The 20,455-nt window shown below is 45.3% G+C and overlaps 1 protein-coding gene across 5 annotated transcripts in view; it reads left to right on the forward strand.

The window, feature by feature from the left end:
* The window catches only part of SGCD (sarcoglycan delta), a 925,354-nt gene that overhangs the window by 786,400 nt on the left and 118,499 nt on the right, over positions 1–20,455 (forward strand). For all 5 annotated transcript variants that reach the window (XM_054691428.1, XM_054691429.1, XM_054691426.1 and 2 more), the window contains one exon: positions 3,879–3,998. In XM_054691428.1, coding sequence (XP_054547403.1) covers positions 3,879–3,998 — 120 coding nt within the window. The remainder of the gene's footprint in view (positions 1–3,878; positions 3,999–20,455) is intronic.

Consider the following 20,455-nt stretch of genomic DNA (forward strand, 5'->3'; position numbering starts at 1 on the left):
TGGGTGACTGCAACTGCATGTTAATGGGACCCAGTTCTGCTCCCTGGTTAGAGCATCAATTAAGGGGGTACTTCTCACACAGACTACCATACACAGAGGGGGATTAACTGGAGATTAGTTTCAGTTACAAAAAATGATTTTTGTCCATCCCAAAAAGTAACATTGGGTTCAGGAGGGCCCTCCTAAGCAGTCCCCATTTGCATTTCCTTCTTGAGTCATTTTGTAAAAGATTTCAACCATGTCCTAGGAGGTTTGCAGCCCAGGTGAAATCAACAAAGGGACAAGGCATCTGCACCATTGAGCCAGCATCTGCTCCATGGGGTTTGGCTAAAAGTTCCATTACTGAGCTCTTTATCCCCAAATGGGCCCAGCTCTTGGTAAATCCTATTGTTCATGCTGGGAAACTGAAATGCAAGATAACTTAATTGTGTCCTGTGCTCTGGTTGCTGCAACCTCTTCAGTGTCTTGTCTGGCTCACGGTACACTTGTGAGTCCAGGATCAGTTCTGTTAACGCAATGTTGGTGCTCTACACTCCAAAGAGGTCGTGTCTGGTGGCTGCCCAGGTCCATGTAGGCAAAGTCCAGGTATCTGGTCCCCCATCCAACCACAAACCTGGGTTGCAGGGGTGGCATTCTGTGCTCACCCTATGTCCATCATGAGAACATTCATTTATTCATTCATTTGTACTTCTTTACTTCCCAACCCCCAGCCTCTCCTGTAGAAAAAAAGTAACAGCCCCAAAGCTTTCACAAGCAACATTTTCCTGAAGGTTTTTTGCCAGCAAGAAGACCCCAAACCATCTTAGCCTGTCAAAACAATCTAGTCCTAAATACTCATTTGTCCTGTCACTTCTTTCAAGAACTTTATCTGGCCCTTTTCTCCAGCTTTCTTCTCCTTATCCTCATAACACTCATCTCCTAGTTGTTCCTCATCTATTGGCTGCAGCCCCTTTTTCCATTCTAAACCAAAAGCCCCATTCCTTCTCTGGAAAGATTCTGAGCGCTCACCTAATCTGCCGTGAGCTTACCTGCTGCCCTTGAGAGCACTTGTCCTTGCTGTCATTTGTTCTCAGCTAGACAATGGTCATAGGTGGTAACATCTGGTCTCCCACCATTTGAGAGTCCTGTGCTGTGTCTGCTATTTCAATCTCCACTTTTAAAGAGCCTCCCCATGGGCCTTCTTTTGGTCAAAGGGCTAGTGTCCTGGCACCAGATCAGGTCTGCCAAATGGACATGATTATGTGAATCAGCCAGGGCACCAAGAGCCTGTGATGTTGCATTAGGAAAACGATGGCGGCCATAGATCACAGTGCTGATGGCCCTCCCATGGGCACCCCCCTATGTATCACAACCTTTGCCTACAAAGCTCTTCATATACACACAGGATAATATGATCTTTTGCACCTTTCTATGAGGTAAATAGACTGGAGGGAGGAGATGAAGTCAAACTCTCTTCACTTGCAAGTGACATGACCAAGTGTATGAGAAATCAGAAAGACTATTTGGATGGACTACTGGAACTAATAAGTGTAGTCATCTAGGTTACAGGATGCAAGATCAATACAAAAAGATCGATTCTGTGTCTATACACACTAGCAATGAAAAATCTGATAATGAAAGCAAGAAAGTACATTCACAAAGTATCCAAACAATAAACTATTTGCCAAGAAGCTTAGCTTAAGAAATACAAGGTTTGTGCAATGAACACCACAAACCATTAGTGAAAGCAATTAAAGAACACCAGCTACTGGCAGAAGAAAAACAACTCACGTTCATGGACCAGAAGCCCTTCCTCTTGTAATATGATGGTTCTCCACAAATGAAAGAGATTCCATGCAGTCCCTACAAGCACGCTGCCTTTTGGTGGTGCAATGTTACAGATGCCAAAAGTGATGTTCAGGAAGATCACAGGAGTCACCCAAAGTCACATGGCCAGAAAATGAGAAAGCTAGCACCTGATTCTAGTCTTGAGGTTCTTTGTCTGATTGATGGTCTTGACGAAGAGGACAGCTGGCCTGGGTATCCATGGGCTGGTCTGGCCCTTTCAGCAAGACTTGGAGTTCTATTTGAACCTAAATCAAATCATAGACATCAGCACCAGAAAGGCCACTTGGTGGCCATGAAGAATCAAGACAAAACAAAAAAGAATAGACAAAAATGGGCCTCCCTGGTGGCGCAGGGGTTAAGATGCAACCTATGAAGCAATCCGCAGCCACTAAGGCATGAGTTCGATTCCCAGCTGGTCAGGAAGAAACCCACATGGCGCAACAGACCTCTCCTGTCTTGCCTGCTGCTCCCCTCAGCAGTGTATTCAGTCAGTCTGCCTGTTCTGTTCCCCACTCTGTCTCTGGTGAATCCTTTCACTCCCTCCATCTCTGGCCTATACCCCGATTCTTGTATAAAAATAAATCTTTAAAAAAAAAAGATTAGACAAAAATGCTGATAATATCCATACCACACAACATAGTCAAGTGCCCTCTATCCTGGCTGCTATGGGTGACACTGTCTCTTTATCCATTATAGTTTTGGCATATCTTTGGCCTTCCCTGCTTCTGGATGAGATTTATCAAGATGCCCATCATAAAATTGTACCCATTTGCTGACAGCATCTAATCTAGAGCAGAGTCTTGCTTCTTTAATCCCTGCTCCAACTAACCTAACCAAATCTTTTCATAGGTCCTTTCTTCTCCCCTTGCTGCTCCATGGTTCTCTGGGGTATATGCTCCCCATCATGTTGGTGAATAGCAGACCCTGTGAGTTGAGCTGCCTCTGTCCCCAGTGGTCTTAGCCAGAGTTGTAGAGGGCCCTTTCACCACTGTTACTAATTAAGTGTCAGTGTCTTCAAAAGTAACCAGAAGGAGAGTGAAATGCTATGTCCAAATTTGGGGGACAATTTTAGAAACCAGAAGATTCTGGATCCCCCCCTCAAATTCTTTTCTGTAGGGGTTTCTAGACAAAAAGACAAACTCCTATTGATCTGAGCTAGGTTCAGTTAGGATGATGACACCTGAAGTGGTTCTGATATACTTCTCCAGCCCAGTTTTGGAGAGCCACCTGACCTTCAGGTATTCATCTAGCCTGAACTGTCTCCTTATTTGTTTTTTAAAATAATACTAATACCATCATCACTGTTACTTTTTCCATAGTACCTAAAACCCACTATGATCTTCTCTTTTATTTATTAATAAATGTTTCCATTTATATCTGTCCCCACCTGCAGATAAATGCTATGAAATCAGGGCACCTGATAGACAAGAGCATAACCCTACTGTCAAGAGTAATATCTGTTGTCCTACGATAAACACTTTAAATGTATTTTTTTAATTAAATGAAATTCTAGTATAAAAGAGTTAGTAGCTCCCACAGTAATTAATTGCAACAGATATAGCCTTCTCTGCTAGAAAATGATCTATGTACTGAGGGAATAGAATTGTCTGATGTCAATGCAGCCTGGGTCCAGGGTGGTGAGTGAGACAGATTTCAGAAGAATTTAAAGATGCCCCTTCAGACAGTGATGTCTCTAGTCCAAGATAATGGAGTCTTCTATACCTTCTTACTTTCCAGCCAACGTCTACAACTATTTGACAGTAATTCGCTGGTTAGCTGCAGGGAATTTCATTCAAGCATTAGTTTGGAAGAAGGACATGATGGCCTTTAAAATTATAGCCCGAGAGTCTATGATTAAAAGTAATTGACAAGCTGTGGCTGAAGTCACGAAGCTGATGTTCACAGTTAGCTTCTGAGAACCAGCCCACTTATGTTGAAGCCCAATGTGTCTTGTCAGATGCGTATGCTTCATGTCTACAAAAAAAGCTCTTTGTAACTGAATGCACTGAGGCTCATGTGCATCGCTCCTCTCCCCTTCTCTCCCTTTCTAGGTCCAAAAGCTGTCGAAGCTTATGGCAAAAAGTTTGAGGTGAAAACTGTTTCTGGAAAACTGCTCTTCTCTGCAGATAACAATGAAGTCGTAGTAGGAGCTGAGAGATTAAGAGTTCTAGGTAAGGAAACTTTCATCATTTCCTTGGTTTGATGCGATGGTGTATATTTCAGAGGGAAAGTGAAATGGTGTCTCAGAGAGTGATTTTGTTCAGTCACCTGGATTCTCTTAAAACTAGGTACTTGAGCACTCACCCCAAAGCCTAATCTCCTGGAGAACTTTTCTCAGGTCATAAACTCTTCGAGGCACATCTGCCAACACTGAACTTTGGGTGGGAATGTGCAGTCATGCCTTGAATATTCTAGAAGTGTCTTGTCCTCACAGACCTGCAGTGTTACTAAAAACACTCAAACATGTGTACATAATGCAAGTCTGAAATGTGCAAATTAAGAACCTCGGAAACTGCTGAAAAGTGCAAGCCCATGCATCCAGCCATGACCTACCGAGTTAGTAGCTCTGGCAGGTAGGTCTGAGAACAACTTTGCAGACACACTGGCCCAAATGTCCTTGGCTACACTATGGAATCATTGAATTTGCACATGCAACTGAGTCTTCTGCAATTTCCAAGGAAATGGTCTAAGTTGGTGGCTTCAGTGTCCTGGTGCAGGAGCCGATCTCACTCCTGCTGTCAGCTGCTGGCTGTGGAATGTGGGCAGGCTCGGGGCATTGCTGAGCCACTTTCCTTTTCTGTTCAGTGGGGCTAAGAACATCTGCCATGTCAGGTCGTCCCCAGGGTTAAAGGAGATGATGGCGTCTGGGCTTATCACAGTGCCTACTACAAAATACTACCCTGCAGCCATTAGGACTGATGCTGCTACTACTACTGTCAGTAAGAAAACTGCATTTCCTCCTCTCACTCCCTCAGTCATTAAATATAATGATAAAGAGTTCAAGAACTAGTCCCCTCTGATTTTAATCCCATCCCTGTCCTTTCCTAGCTGTGTGACCTTGAGCAAGTTATCTAACCTCTGTGCTGATAATTGTTCCCCATAAAATGGGGTAATAGAAGTATCTACCTTCAGAGTTTTCTGGAAATATAAAATGGTGCAATCTATTACAGGGGTTAGTAAGTTGGATTAAAAAATAGCAAGTGTTCCCTATTAGCTGTTATTATCTTATTATTATAACAGTTATTTACCTGAATTTATTCTTTGTTCTCTGTATTATTAGCTTCATTTTGCATCTTATTTCTTCTCATTACTATCTTCTTTCTGATCATCAATTAAGTTTTTCCCTTCCCCTCTTTCCATTTTACTTTCTCCCTCTCCTCTCTCCCTCTTTCTCTCTGTCTGTCTGTCTGTCTCTCTCTCTCTCTCTTTCTCTTTCATATAACATACACTCACATCTAACTTCCTCACTGCTAGTTCTGCTGGTCCTATCCCCCCACATCATCAACCCTCCTGTGGATAACCACAGCCACTTTTCAGTTTTAGGACAGTGATTCCCTTCAGCACATTCAAAAGACCTTGACTTCTATGGAAAAGAGCTAGTAGTGAAGCCTCCTAGAGTGTTGCCTCACAGGGTGGCATCTTGGGGAAAAGGGAGCAGTTATTGGGGATGTAAACTAGGGTAGAGTGACCAGGGGCTATTGCCTGGGGGGCTCCATTGTTCCTGCTAATTGAAGCCTGTTATCTCTAAATTCTAATATCTGCCAATTGGTTTCCCAGTATGTTCCACTAACCAGCACTTCTGTCCTTGGTGCTAAGTTCCCTGGATGACCCTACACCTAGCTGACAAGCAGGAACTCTGGGTACCAAGACAATCTCCCAGAGAATAAGGAGAGCAGGTATCCCACAATAGAGAACTTTAGTTACAGGAAACCTGGCAGGGGAGCCTGTGTAGGCAGACTACAGATGCTGCCCTCTCTTTTTCCTTGGGAAAAAAACACACCTGAGCTGGGGTCGGGGAGATGGCTGAGAGTACAGGGTGAAGTCCAGTGTCTCATTTGTCCTCACGTGCCTTTGGTGTGTTACTTCAGCTGTGTAAGCACCCCCACTCCTCTGTGACACAGTGCAGTCACGCCCAGCTCTCCTAGTTGCTGGGAGAACTGCATGGTGCAACGAGGCAGCACTCAGCAAACATGCAGTGTGCTAATAACCATGGCTGTGTTGGGGGCGGCTTCTGCTGGTCCACCTGGGCTTCAGGAAACCCATCAAGTCCAGAAATTTTATGCAACCCTGTGTGTTCGTAGGAGATTCTCAGAGAAATTGGCTTAGGACTTGTAGATGCAGTCATATAGCAGATGAGCCTGGGCTAGGATTTTCTAGTACACCCAGTGTACCCCAGTGCACCCCAGTGCACCCAGCACACCTAGTTCATGTAGGGCTGATTGTCAGATGAGTAAAACAAGACCTGGAAAGATAAAGAAGCTTGCCCAAGATCCAGGGCTAGTAAGTCATAGGACCAATGTTCAAATCTTTGATGCTGGCCTGTGCCTTAACCTAAATGCATGCAAATGTGTCTCTTCCAAGACCTTTACCAACTGTTGCCAGTGTTTTTCACTTAGTTGTAGAAATGGCATTTCTATATTAGCTCTAGGTTTGGGGTAAAGTACACAAAAAATCAAGTTAGCGCTGTTCCACAAAGTGCTTTGCTATCCCAGCTCTAAAATAATTGTCCAGGGAAAAAGTGATGGGATCTCAGGTCAAGATCATATTTTACAAATGGAAGTTGGCCTTTCCTGTGAGTTTCTTGGGATTTCATGAGTCACCTGATGCTTTAAAATCTGACTTTGAAAGACGCAGATCATTTTAAATGCTCAAACCCTTTGGTTTAGTCTTAGTGGACAAAACCCCCTGCTGGGTCATTGAAGAACTTTCCCCAACTCTCCCTACCATTGCATAGACTGAGGGCTGGGTGATCATTGCACTTTGGGTCACTTGAGGTATATGGATACTTTTGTCACCTTTGTTGCTTAGGTTTGTGATATTTCCCTTAGAAAATTTAGCATGAAATCTGTCTCCTGCCATCCTTGGGAACATTTACTTTTTTATGTAAGATTGCAAGAGGGAAGCATCATAATAAATACCACTGCTGCTACCAATCCCAAAAAGATTAGGAAATGACCACCCCACCGCACACATCTCTCAGCTACCTCCTCAGTGAAATGAACCTGGTGTGTTGCAGAAATGAGCTTCCTGTCAGCTGGGATTCAGCCATATGGTGTGGAACGAGAAGCTTAGGCAATTTCATTTTCAGCTTAATGAGGAGTTTGTCCGTTGGGGTTGTGAGATGGCGCAAGCTCTGGGGAGATTTGAATCTGGGTTCCTCTTGCCTAATAGAGGTGCATGTACCTGGGTCTGCATTCTTGCTCAAGCATGTAGGGTCTCAGTACCTAGCCAAGTCTATTTTTCTCCCAAAGCTTTCATTTCCACAGGTGTTAAAGGATGGAAGTGAGAGTAGTAACTAGGACTACAAACATGCAAAAAAATCAGTCAGGTTAGGTGTTGGCTGCCTGGGCTGCTCCACCCATGCTGTGAGCGCGCATAGCGTCTTACCTGCCCAAGCTCCACAGTGTGTTGGTATCACCATGTGAGGGAGCCAGAGCTGGGCACCAGTTGACGGGAAGTCACCCTCCCTTTGACTTCCAGATTCTTGGGCTCTTCCCACTGTGCTCCCACACCACTGATGCCCTCTGCTCCCTTCTCTAACTCTGCTGTCCCCTACAGGTGATATGGAGCCACACCAAGGCTCACACCTGATTTTTCTCTTCCTACAATGCTGTGGGAAAGCCCACACATAGATAGACTTTCAACATGTGCTCTTTTCAGGTGACCTGGAACTGTCTTTTCATGGTCTATGCCAAATTCCCTCCTGCCTGGACTCTTGCACTGGAGGGCGCTCCAGCACTTCCACTTCATCACCTGCAGTAACATACCCTCCCCACAGCTCCCCGCCTTTCTGAAGCCCCTTCCCTAAGGATCCTGAGGGGCCCCCTTCTCCTTGTTTCAATGTCTTGTTTCCGTGCCAGCGCCAAGCCTTGCTCTCTACATAGGCATGCTTGTCTTTGCCATCCTTGTGATTTCCACATGACACATGTTTATTCAGATCTGACACAAGAAAACTGAGGTTTGTAGTCAGATCCATCCATTTCATCACCAAAAAGGTGTGAAATTAGTGTGCAAGATGAGACGTGGTAAGAGTTTAGCTCTAATAACAGAACAATGTGATTAAATACTGGACTGGGATGTTTTTTAAAAAGCAGCAATGGTAGAGGCTCCCTGAGACCCATGGCCTCTGAGAAGCATCTTCATGGAGACACCAAAGAAAACGTGATTCTGATTTTCATTAATGACCAATTTCACTGAACAATGAATTGGACATTATAGCATTTATAAACAAATTATAATTATAAAGTGTTATTTTAATTGTTAATTAGATCTATTTATACTCTAGATTAGTTTTTAAATATGTCCTCTAGATGCCACTTGATGTTAATTATCTGCGTTACATTATTATCAATTGAAAAACATTTTTAATTAAATCTAAACCCATTTAAATTAGCATAAGATTTATAGAAATTTAAATGTGGCACTTTTTTTTTAGGACAGCAGATGATACATTTAGCTTTTTGAATTAGTTTTTGATGAAACTCTCTACTGTAAACAGGCAGTGATAATTGTTAGGTTGAAAGAATGGGGTGTTCTTAGTTGAGTCCATTCATTGATTGTATGTGTGTGTGTGTGTGTGTGTGTGTGTGTCTCATGTGGATGCAGTTATATCCTCTAGTCATTGCTTCTGGCACCTTGGTGATAAAGGGGTGAATGTCATGTCTTGTCCCCTACTTTCTGTTAATTCAGAGAGATGAGATGCACATGCAGATGTCCAAGAGCCCAAGCTGAAAACAAGCCACATGATTCTACAGATGACAGAATCCAGTGGTGATGGGTGGTACCTTAAATGAAGGCATGTTTATTTTTAAAAAAAAATATTTATTTATGCATACAAGAACTAGGGTATAGGCCAGAGGTGCAGGGGGGTAGAGGACTTACCAGAGACAGAATGGGAGCCAGAACAGGCAGATCTACTGAAATACACTGCTGAGGGTGCAGCAGGCGAGACAGGAGAGGTCTGCTGCACCCTGTGGGTCTAATCCCCGGCCGGGGATTGAATTCTTGCTGCAGAGGCTGCATATGGCTTCACAGTACTGTGCTTAACACCTTGTGCCACCAGGGAATCCCAAAGGCAAGTTTAATGTCTTGAGTGTGTGGTGGGCAGGAACAGGAGCTCGAGGGAGAGCGCCTGCTGGGTGAATGGAGTAGCAGTTGGGACTCACTTGGTTGCAAATGATATGAATACAACTCAGAGCCAGAAATGGGGGATATTTGCCTCAAGTGACAGAAAAGTGCAGTGATTTCAGGCTAGATTAGGTGGGGAAGCTGAAATAATGTGCCCCCAGTATCATGTCTCAGCTCTGTTTTCTTGTCTTATATTGTGATTTCAAGGCTACTGAGGGGCAGGAAGAATGTATCCTTCCTAAAATATCAAAACATCCAGCAAGTCTTGGGTTTTGCACTGACTGGACTCACTTGGGCCATGTGTCCATCCCTAAAAGAGTCACTGTGACCAGGATGGTGGCATATGACAAACAGCAAGGCTGGGTCAGTTTCCCACTGGTGGAGCCTCCTCAGCCAATGGCTGCCAGCAAGACTGAGGGGGAGTTGTCCAAAGGAAAATAGAGATATTGTTTCCAGGAGAGGGGAGGGATGCCAGATGAAGAAAAACAACAATACTAATCAAGGGTTCCATCTTGGGAAACCATCATCACTACACAGGGACAGGACACCCCAAGATTGGGAATGGACGAAACTTTCTAAGTCCTCTCTGTCTTGCTTGTTCAGCTCCACTGCCCCAGCCTCCTCCACTGCCTTCATCCCGCTCCACCCCACAGCATTGGACTTCCTCTTATGTCTGCGTAGAATCCTCTTTCCAGTATAGGCAAAGGGATCTCTACTTTTATGACTCAAATATCACTTCTTTTTACTGCCTTATACGAACAGTGTGCCCCTGCCGTCAATGTCTACATCAAGAGTTGGCAAAGTATGACGTGGAGCCAAATCAGGACCAAACTGTGGCCTGGTTTTGTCAATAACAATTTATAAGAATACAGCCCTGCTTTTGAGCTTGGTCTCTGGCTGCTCTCACACATCATTGGCAGGATTGTGTGGTTGAGACAGATCGTGAGACCCACAAACCCTATAATAGCTTTTATTTGACACTTGACAGAAAAAAACTTTTGCTGATTTCTGGTTTGTTCTTTTACTGTGTTTAATTCCTCTGCACAACAGTTACCATAACATGACATGGGTGTGGGTGTGCTTTCATCCTGTCTTCATTTGAATGGCAACTTCGTGGTTGCAGGAACTTTAGTTTTTTCAGAGTCTAGAATAGTCTGATACACAGTAAGTGCTCGGTAATACTTGTTGCAAGAATGAATTGAAAGACTTTGAATGTTGGGTTGTTTTATAACAAACTTGATCATGTGGAGAGAAGCAGGGAGGACTTTTCTCTGTGCACCCTAAGTTAGACAGAGAGAGAATGGATGGGAAAGACCATCTTGACACAGAACTAACAAAACATGACACTGTGTGGAGGACCAAGGTGTGTGGGAGAGGGAGCGAGTTAGGTTGTCTCTGATGTTGTGTGCCTTGTCAGTCACACAGTTTCGGTGTAATTTTTTTTTTTTAAAGATTTATTTTTATTTATTTATACAAGCACTGGGCACAGTCAGAAGTGCGGGAGGGTGAGAGAATTCACCAGAGCCAGAGCGGGGAGCAGAGCAGGGAGAAGGACCGAAGTACACTGCTGAGGGGAGCAGCGGGCACGGCAGGAGAGGTCTGCGCGCCATGTGGGACCCTCCTCCGGTGGCCGGGGAGCAGCCGGGGATCAAACCAGCGCCACAGAGGCTGCGGGCAGCTTTGCAACCCAGTGCTCAACCGCTGCGCCACCGGGGAGGCCCACAGTTTTGGTGTAATTAACAGAAATTTATAGGAGCAAGAGCAGATTCAGAATCGGGATGAAGAGCTCAATTGCAGACGCACTGGGTCTTGCTCCCCAAGAACCTCTCTAAGGGAAGAATCCAAATCCAGTGCCTGGTGAGAATTAGCAGCAAAACAATGCCCACAGAGGGTTTTATGGCTGAACCCCTGGCTGAGTAGAGGAGTTGGTGTCATTCCCACAGAGTGAGCAGATGGAGTCTAAAGAGGAAATCATCTAGGAGGAGACCCTGGACAAGAACATAGAGGAGCCTCAAATAGAGAGCCCAAAAAGTACCCAGCCCCAGAACCAACCCATTTCTTCCTCAGAATGAATCCCAGAGTAACTTTACTAAGGCCATGACATCCTCCTGGGGGCACCTGCAGAAGGTAAGGGCTGCATCCTTGTTCTTAGGCTCTTTCTTATCTACTCTACCTCCCACCCTGGCAGTGAGAAGGAACTCAAAGATGAGAATGGTATGGAACTGGGTTCTGCCAAACTTACCAACCACAAAGTATTGCCTATAACACTCAAATCATGACCAAGTGTGTGTAAACACTGCTCCCCTTTCCTTTCTAGTTGTCTCCCTCTCTTCCTCTGCTTTTTCTCCCTCTCTGAAGCAGAAGGGACAGTCCAGCAAGATGGCAGCAGAGGGAAGACATCAAGCTGGCTTCCTCTAGACAGTCACAACCAAATCACACCTACACAAGGACAATAACCCCTGAATGACCAATGAATGACAATGCAGAAGTAGAGCAGAGTTCCTCTTACGGAGTGAGAGCAGAGTAATTCACCCATTGATCTCTGGGAGAGGGGAACCTACCCATCTCATAGGAATATTTAAGTAACAAACAGATGAGTCTCAAACTTGCCAGGAGCCCCTTCTGGCCACTGTGACCCCTAAAGGAGACCATCTTGTGGGGATTCAACTCTGCTACAAGGACTGCTCTTATAGAATTCTTCTTTGGCACCTCATCCCAAAGTTGGTTTATTATTTACAGGAAGGCAGGAGTAATATATTAGATCATATGGATATACTTCCCATAAATAATGAGGCGAGGAAACCAAATATGAAAAGAGTCTCAGATGAGCAACCCCAACCTTAATCAACCAGAACTACTTAATGAGAAAAAGCACAGTTCTCCCATAGATAAATAGTAATGGGGTTCATCTGAAATGCTCATGGGAGCACAACTCTCCTAAGTCCCCAACAAGTCCAAAGCCCAAGCGATGCTGCTGCCACTGACTCTATGCCCCCAGGTGCCCTTCAAGTCCAGCGCCCTGAGCTGCCGATGCCACTTTCTCCCCCAAGCTTGAGGGTTAATTCCTGATGTAGGAGGAAAGGAGCTCGCTGAGTCCCACACTCATTTCCCTTTGGCAAGAAGGAGATGTGATTTCATGGCAACATAATGGATTCACGGTTTTGTGGCAGCGTCCCCAGCTGTCCCAGTGTGTTGCCCGAGGAGACCTCCCTGCTCGCTGAGCCTCTGTCTCCCTGGGCTGCGCATGGACCGGACTGAGGGATAGGAGGAGGAGAGGCAGCTGGGGACATGTGTCAGCTTTCTAGTTTGATTAAAGAGTTGATTACGCTCACTATTTGGCTGCTTTGGAGGGAACCCATGCCAGCACTTACCCAGGGAGGGATACGTTCCTGGATTTTTGTTTGGGGAACTAATGTGACTTTTAATTTCTCCATCAAGCTGCAGCTCATGCACTTGGAAGCATCTGCTGGTTTGTCTTAATCGTCGTTTTCTTCCTGCCGGTTCTTACCAAGAGCACTGTCCTTTCAAATGAGGACATGAACTTCTGCCAGGCCATCTTCAATGTCAAGAGGCTTCGCACACAGCCTAGCTCTATGGTCTCCTTTCTCATTAACTGTGTTCACTGCTGCCGAACATTCTTATGCAACCAAAAGTCACCTGAGTTGAGGGTTGAGGGTTTTTTTTTTTTTCTTCCCAGCAGAGGCCAAGGGGAATGTTGGTATTCCACAGTGACACTAGGAATTTAATGAGATGACAATGTGAATAAGAGAGTCTCAGTGTGCAGAACAGAGAAGGAAATTAACTTTATTCTCCATTATTGGAGGGACTAGAGTCTCATTCCACTTATGTGAGTGGGAGCAAAGTGCTAAAAATACTTCCTTCAGTGCTTAGGTGTCCCCTCCCACTTTGTTCTCTGTTTTTTGCTCTGCCCTGCTCTTCTTCCTTCACTCCCTTTGCACCCTGCCAATATCCCCTGGGAGCAGCAGGTCAGGTGGAACAGGTATATCAAACAGAAGGCATGAGGAGAGAGAGAAAGGAGACACTGCAGAGCCCTTCACAGCACAGGGTCGGAGCCAGTGCCTACGTTTCTCTTAGGAACTGCAGATTTTTCCATGGGTGCAGGGTGTGCAGACACATCTCCTGGATTCTGCTTTTGGCTCCATGAGACTGCTTTGAGTAAGTTTCTACATCTCTGAAAGCCTTGGATCCCCTCTAGGCAAGTGAGGGGTGACTGTCCCTAGGTAACAGTGCCGGCATCAGACACCATCATCCTATCACTGTTATCCCTTCTACTATTTGCCATTGAGCATCAACTGGGAACTCTCGCTCATTGAGGTTCTATGGAGGACAGTGCCTGAGATCTCCTTGATCACAAGCAGGTCACAGTCTAACAGGAGTGGCAAAGCGCAGAGCCAGTAAAGTATTAGATAGCAGTGAAAACATGTTCTAAAAAATGGAGCAATAAATACAAGATGGACTTGGCTGCAGTGTGTGCCAGGAGGACTTGACAAGCCTGCAGAGGTGGCCCAATAATTTCCTGGAGGAGAAATAAGGGACTGTGTAAGGCATGGGGTGGGGTTGACTGAGCAGATGGGGGGAGTTGGCAGCTACCTTCGAGGCAGAGGATCAGCAGAATCAGAGATCAGCAGCCCAACTCTGGGTAATGGAGGACGTGGGATGAGCTGTCTTTGTTTTTTCCAGCAAATAACCACACATTTGGATTTATCTTTGAAGAAGAGACTGTCATTTTCAGCATAGAATAAACAGCAATTCTTACTTCTCCCAAAATCTGAGATAAGGAGCTCTCTGCAGTTCTACCAGAAACTTCTTCCTCGGGACAGCGAGCTCTGTAGGGTGTAGTGGAATCCACGGGAGTACAGGATTAGATTTTGATGTTATAAGCCAAAAAGAAAAGTCAAGTATAATCAGACAATTCAAAGTTATTTATGATACAAGAACTTTACAAAAAGAAAGGCAGGGACATGTATAGGAAGGTGCTTGGCATTATTTAGGCCCTCCATTATGTTAGTAGTTCTCACTGAAAAAGAAATTCAGTAACAGTTAACAAATGTTGAGAGCTTGCTGGAACAGTCCAACTGTATCCTGGGCCCCTGCCCTTCTGGAAACCACAGCCAAGGGAGAAAGACAGATGTTTTTAAAGTGTATTTGGAAGAATGTATCTTATCATGAAGAAGACAAGATTTCATAGACATATAAAATGAGGAGATTTTAACATAATGTTGCAAGTAGGGGGAAGTCTTCTCAGAGGAAGTGATCTTGAGACTGGAAGGCCCAGGTGGGGTAAGTCAGGCAGAGGGGGTAAGGGGAGCGTTCCCTGGAGTGTGCAAGGCCATGGGCAAGTCTGCTCTCTGAGGAAAAGTTTGCAAAGTCCAGCAAAGTCAGAGGGTAGGGGCCAAGGGGGCCTCCCTGGTGGTATAAGGAGTTAAGCATCAGCACTATGAAGGTATCTGCAGCCACTGCAGCACGAATTCAATCACCGGCCAGGGCGGTGACCCACAAAGCACAGCAGACCTCTCCTGTCTCGCCTGCTGCTCTCAACAGTGTATTTCAATAGATCTACCTGTTCTGCTCCCCACTCTGTCTCTGGGGAATCCTCGCATCACCACCCCTAGATCTCTGGCCTACACCCCAGTTTTTGTATGCATAAATAAATAAATCTTTAAAAAAAAAAGAAGGTAGGGTCCAAGGGGCAGAGAGCTAGACGTGAAAAGAGAGAGGCTACACTTACAAGAGTAAATAGTTATCACCTGCTCACTCCATATGAGTGACTGTTTGAATTTCTTTATGTATGTTAAGTCAATTCTTGATAACTTTCACTACTATATTCGTTTTACATATGAGATACTGACAGAAAGTATGTTCCCCCAAGATTAATTAGCAAGTCAAATGGCAGAAGTGAAATCCCATCCTGGATCATTTAACTCTAACATCTGTATTTTGCTTTTTTTTTTTTTTTTTAAGAATGCCTTTGTTGAAATATATTTCACACATATCGCACAAGCCACCAATTTAAAGTGTGCAGTCCAGTATAAAGAGCCTGTGCTTTTCACATCCATCATGGACACGTAGCTACAAATATATATACACATATCTGTAGTCTCCGTGTCAGGTATGTGTATGGTGTATGTATGTTATGCATGTCACAGACTGGGTCTGAGTGTGGTTTACATATGTGCACTTCATCTGCCCTATACATCCATAATTATTCCATGTGTATGGATCATGATACGGATGTGTGTCTCTCTTATAAAACTGTGACATTATTGAGGATAGTGTGTCATATTGAGGGATCTAGACTTCAGTGCATTGGGAAGACATTGAAGGGCTTTGACTAGGGTATGATAGGATCTGATTTCTGATTACAGATGCATTGAGTATAGCACACACCTGAGGGGTATCCAGGGACCCCAAACAGTTAAGAGGTCCAGCCATCTGCACTCACAATGGCAAAGGAAGCAGACTTAGTGTGAAAGATTTTTTATAGAATTGATGTGCATAGAGAAGAAAGGATTTCTTTTTCTTTTTAAAGATTTATTTATTTATACAAGAACTGGGGTTCAGTCAGAGGCACGGGAGGGTGAGAGAATTCACCAGAGACAGACTGGAGAACAGAACAGGCAGATGGACCAAAGACACTGGTGAGGGGAGCAGCGGGCTAGCAGGAGAGGTCTGCCGCACCATGTGGGTATCTCCCTGGCCGGGAATCGAACTGGTGCTGCAGAGGCTGTGGACAGCTTCACAGCACTGTGCTCAACCTGCTGCGCCACTGGGGAGGCCCAGGATTTCAAATCATAGTTTCCCACTAAAACTCCAAAAATTATCCATCCTCTTGTTGGTAAATAGCCAGACAGCCTTAGCCTGAAGTGGGGTCACTGAGACCCAAAAGCTGACCACAATTCTAAGATACCTTCTGGCAGGAAGCCCCAAAAAAGGGGTTAGGCGGGTCTCAGAGAGCTAGCACCAAAGGAGAGACTCAAAATAAACCACATATTCCACCATGAGGTCAACCTAACGGCTGCCGTTGTCTCTGCCAAGAACCAGGAGCAACCTCCCATGTGTCTCTCCCTTTTCTTCCACCACCAGTTGTATATCACCTTGCTCCTTCCCAGCTGCCCCGCCACACCCCAGCCCCTTCAGAAAGTCTGCGTCTTGGCCTCCTCGGAGCTCTAGTCCAAGGTGCCTGCATGTAAGTGGGGACAGGGAAAAGTGTTCATTCTCCCCTTCACGGAGCTGTATCTGAGGAGGATCGGCAGGGTTGGGATGAACAGATCCACTAACCAACATGTTCATGAGTCTATACTTGGCACTTTAATTCAGAAAGACATTCCCAATTACTACTCAGCTAGAAAAAAAATAAGGTATTGGGGCCTCCCTGGTGGCGCAGGCAGTTAAGCACAGCGCTGTCAAGCAGTCCACAGCCTCTGCAGTGCCAGTTCGATCCCTGGCCAGCCAGGGAGAATCCCACATGGCAAGGCAGACCTCTCCTGTCTCTCCTGCTGCTCCCCTCAGCAGTGTATTTCATCAGTCTGCTCTGTGTCTGGTAAATCCTCTCACCTTCCCGCGCATCTGGCCTGTACCCCGGTTCTTGTACAAATAAATAATAAATCTTAAAAAAAATAAGGTATTCTACCTGCCATTTGCTATAACATAGGTCGCTTTTGAGAGGATGATGCTATGGGAAACAATTCACATGAAGAAAGACAAACATTGTATGATCTCACTCATCTGTAGAGTAAGAAACAAAGGAAAACACAAAAACAAGCTCTTCAATCTGGAGACCAGATAGGTAGTGACCAGAAGGGATGGAAAAGTGGGCTGATAGATCAGATGAAGGGGGTCCATTAAAGGGTGGTGGATGGAAAGTCGACTTTGAGCGTAGAACATAATGTATATATACAGATGATGACTTAGATGTCTGTATGCCCAAGACCTATATAATGCCATAAACCAATGTGATATCAATAAAAATTTAAGAAATCAGACATTCATAAAAGAAACTGGTACAGCCTGCTTTAAAAAACATGCCTGCTCACAAACAACCAAATCGCTGGTTCACATCTCAGCTCAAAGGCAACGGAGCTTAGGAGGAAGGTGAGCAGAGCCCCAGTATAGCCCCTGGGCTCAAAAACAGTGCCTTGTTCTGTTCTCAGAGTCCTTTGATGGAAGCTGATGAGAGGTTTCAGCTCAGTTAAAGTGTTTGTACTGCATCTTAGGCTTAGATGAGATTTCATTTAGCCAAACAAAGGAGAGTGGGTATGAAATCAGCATGCAGGATGCCTATGAGCAGAGAGGAAGGGAATGTGCTTTCCTGTGGTGTTAAATGCAGCTCAGCTGCCAAGGAAAATGCATCTCCCTCCCGACTTCTGCCTTTCTGCCCAACTGGCTCCTGGAATGTGCAGACTCCAGTACTTCTCAGCGTGGGCATTGAGGGTGTCCTTGATGGAGCCCTAAACAAGTTTGTTTGGCCTAATTCTTCTCCCAGGACTCCAAAAAGATGGCCTTCTTTAGTCAGCTCCGATCAAAGATTTCTGGGGGAACAAAAAAGAATTCTGGGGTCTTGGGTCTCTAAGGTGTGGTATCTACCTGCTGCTGGGAACTTACACGTCAGCGTGTGAAGTGAGAAACATGTCAAAGAAGCTCATGTGCAAGGCTGTGCACCCTAAAAGTGATCCAGAACATTGGGGTGCCCGGAATTCCAAGGAGAGTTAGTTCTTTTTTTTTTTTTTTTTTTTTTTTTTTTTTTTAAGAGGCATGTTTATTTATTTATTTATTTTGTTTCGTTTGTTTGTTTTATACAAGCACTGGGTACAGTCAGAAGCGCGGGAGGGTGAGAGAATTCACCAGAGCCAGAGCGGGGAGCAGAGCAGGCAGAAGGACCGAAGTACACTGCTGAGGGGAGCAGCGGGCGGCAGGAGAGGTCTGCGCGCCATGTGGGACCCTCCTCCGGTGACTGGGGAGCAGCCGGGGATCGAACCGGCGCCACAGAGGCCGCAAGCAGCCTCGCAACCCAGCGCTCAACCGCTGCGCCACCAGGGAGGCCCAAGGAGAGTTAGTTCTTCACTGAGAAGTAGAAACTTGAGTTAGCCTTCAAAGGCCAAAGATCTCTTTGGCTGGGGCTGGGCAAAGCTGTCCCCTTGGAAAGACTTAACCTAGAAAACCATTCTTGTTTTGTGGTCCAGCCTGGGAACTGAACTTTAGTGCAAGAACTTTGTCCTCATGCCTGAATAAATGAGGGGTGAAAATGAAGATGTTTCTGGCTTCTTTCTTCTGCAAGCATCCCTTCCAAAAATAAAATTTGAAAGAACTGAATTACCCTGTAGGAGTTGGGTTGAGTGGTTTTTAAGATGCTCCTTTCCCATTGTTCGCCCCATCTTCTCCCTGCCTGCTTTCTCCCATGATGCTCAGACAGAACAATTGTACCAGCACAGGAGGCTACTTGGGGGGAATGTCTGTGCTGCCACCAGTCACACATGGGCCAACACACAGAACAAATGAAACCCGAATGTTCTCTATCAAGTTAGGCTCGAATGCTTGGATGGTACTTTTTGCTATTGGCTTTATTTTTTAACAGAATTGTATTGTCTTGCCACTGATTTATAAAATGATATAAATTTGGGGTACCAAATTTGCTCACCACCAAAGTTCTAGGGCCCTTCCTGCTCTCAGATTGATTTATGTGATTGTTAAAACCATCTTCAAATTACTCAGGGTAGAAGAGAGAGAGAGAGAGAGAGAGAGAGAGAGAGAGAGAGAGAGAGAAATCTGCAAATGTCTGCCTTAAAAGGAAGAGACTCAAGTGGTGAAGGTAGAATGCCCCCCACCCCCACTTAGGTGAGCTGAGTTGCTCGCACCTCATACCTGTCATTGAGAGGGGTGAGGCTGCTGTTGGAGGGGGTTTGATCCTCCCCAATAGGCAGAAAGTTCTGAGGGTAACTGTGACCTCTGAACCCTTGCCCAGTGCACACAGCTGCATAGAGGGAGAGACATCTAGGGGCAGCTATTTCTATCGTCTCCAAGTGATATATACATAGGGAAATATATTTTTCTATATGCCATTATACAAATTGCACAAGATTACAAACACCAAACAGAAAAGAACTAGTGGCTTCAGCATATAAAAAACATTTCTGTGATGTGACACATGCCTTGGTTATACCCTTCCAGAAAACATCTTGTCGAAGGCCTGATAATTACCATCGCTTCAAAGTAGCGATCAGTGTAAATGGTATTTTGAGATGGGTGCAATAACATTACTCTGAAATGAAATAATCTGTGATTTCTGTTGGTGACACAGTGATAATTACTATAGATCATGGTCTACATTCCTATCATAGGAAATGCTAGATTTCACATCAAGATTAGTGAACATCAGGAGGGCAAAGTTCATGGGCCCAATGAATTCTGCCCATAAATCCCCATGTCTGTCATCCCTAGATGGGGTCCCCTGTCCACTGTCAGTGCCCAGGGAGCACTTGTCGTGTGCTCTATTCTGTCTCTATGCGGAGCTGGGTGTGCGACTAGCACATGCCAAGAATAGAACAGGATCACAAACTGTGAGATCTGTCTATATCATTTCCTGTTTATCACCATGGACAGATGCCTGGGTCGGCTGTTTCATCATAAAATTCTGAGTGGGCTTAGCCAGAGCTGGGAAATGTTATCACCAGCTGATGTTTCTCTAGAGTGGTGATGTTACCCCTGGTCCCCAGTGGATGCTTGGCATTGTCCAGGGACACCTCTGACTATCCCGCCTGGGTGAAGCAGTGCTACTGGCACCTAATAGGTAGACTCCAGGGATGCTACTCACAATGCACAAGGTATCCTCCACAACAAAGATGTTAATCACACTGAGTTTGAGAAGCCCCAGGTCAAGGGTCAGGTGAACATAACACCAGTAAAGTTCCACTGAGAATAAACTGGCATCTCTGTTCTGTGCCCTCCATCCCTGGGGAGCCTGTCTGTCCTTCCTGCTCTCTGGTTTCTCCTGGTTGCTGATGCTATCCTTCCCCCTTCCTGATCCAAGTGTTCACACAGCTGGTGCACAGTTAATGTCAGCTGCTGGTTAACAGTTATCTTGGCCTCCCCAGCTAGCTGGGCATGTGGCTCCAGTGGAATGGCAGAAACAAGGAGCTCGAGATGGTGGCTCTTTGGAGTGGGGCTACCAGAAGTGACAGGAGTTGGGGTTTGAATCTCAGCCTCCCGTTGAGCAGTGTGTTCTCGCTTTTGTGGGATAAGGAATACAGCTGCCCAGGTGAGGCAT

The sequence above is a fragment of the Talpa occidentalis genome, unplaced genomic scaffold, assembly GCF_014898055.3.
Source record: "Talpa occidentalis isolate TD23 unplaced genomic scaffold, MPIMG_talOcc4v2.1 talOcc4.9, whole genome shotgun sequence".
Classification (NCBI taxonomy): Eukaryota; Metazoa; Chordata; class Mammalia; order Eulipotyphla; family Talpidae; genus Talpa; species Talpa occidentalis.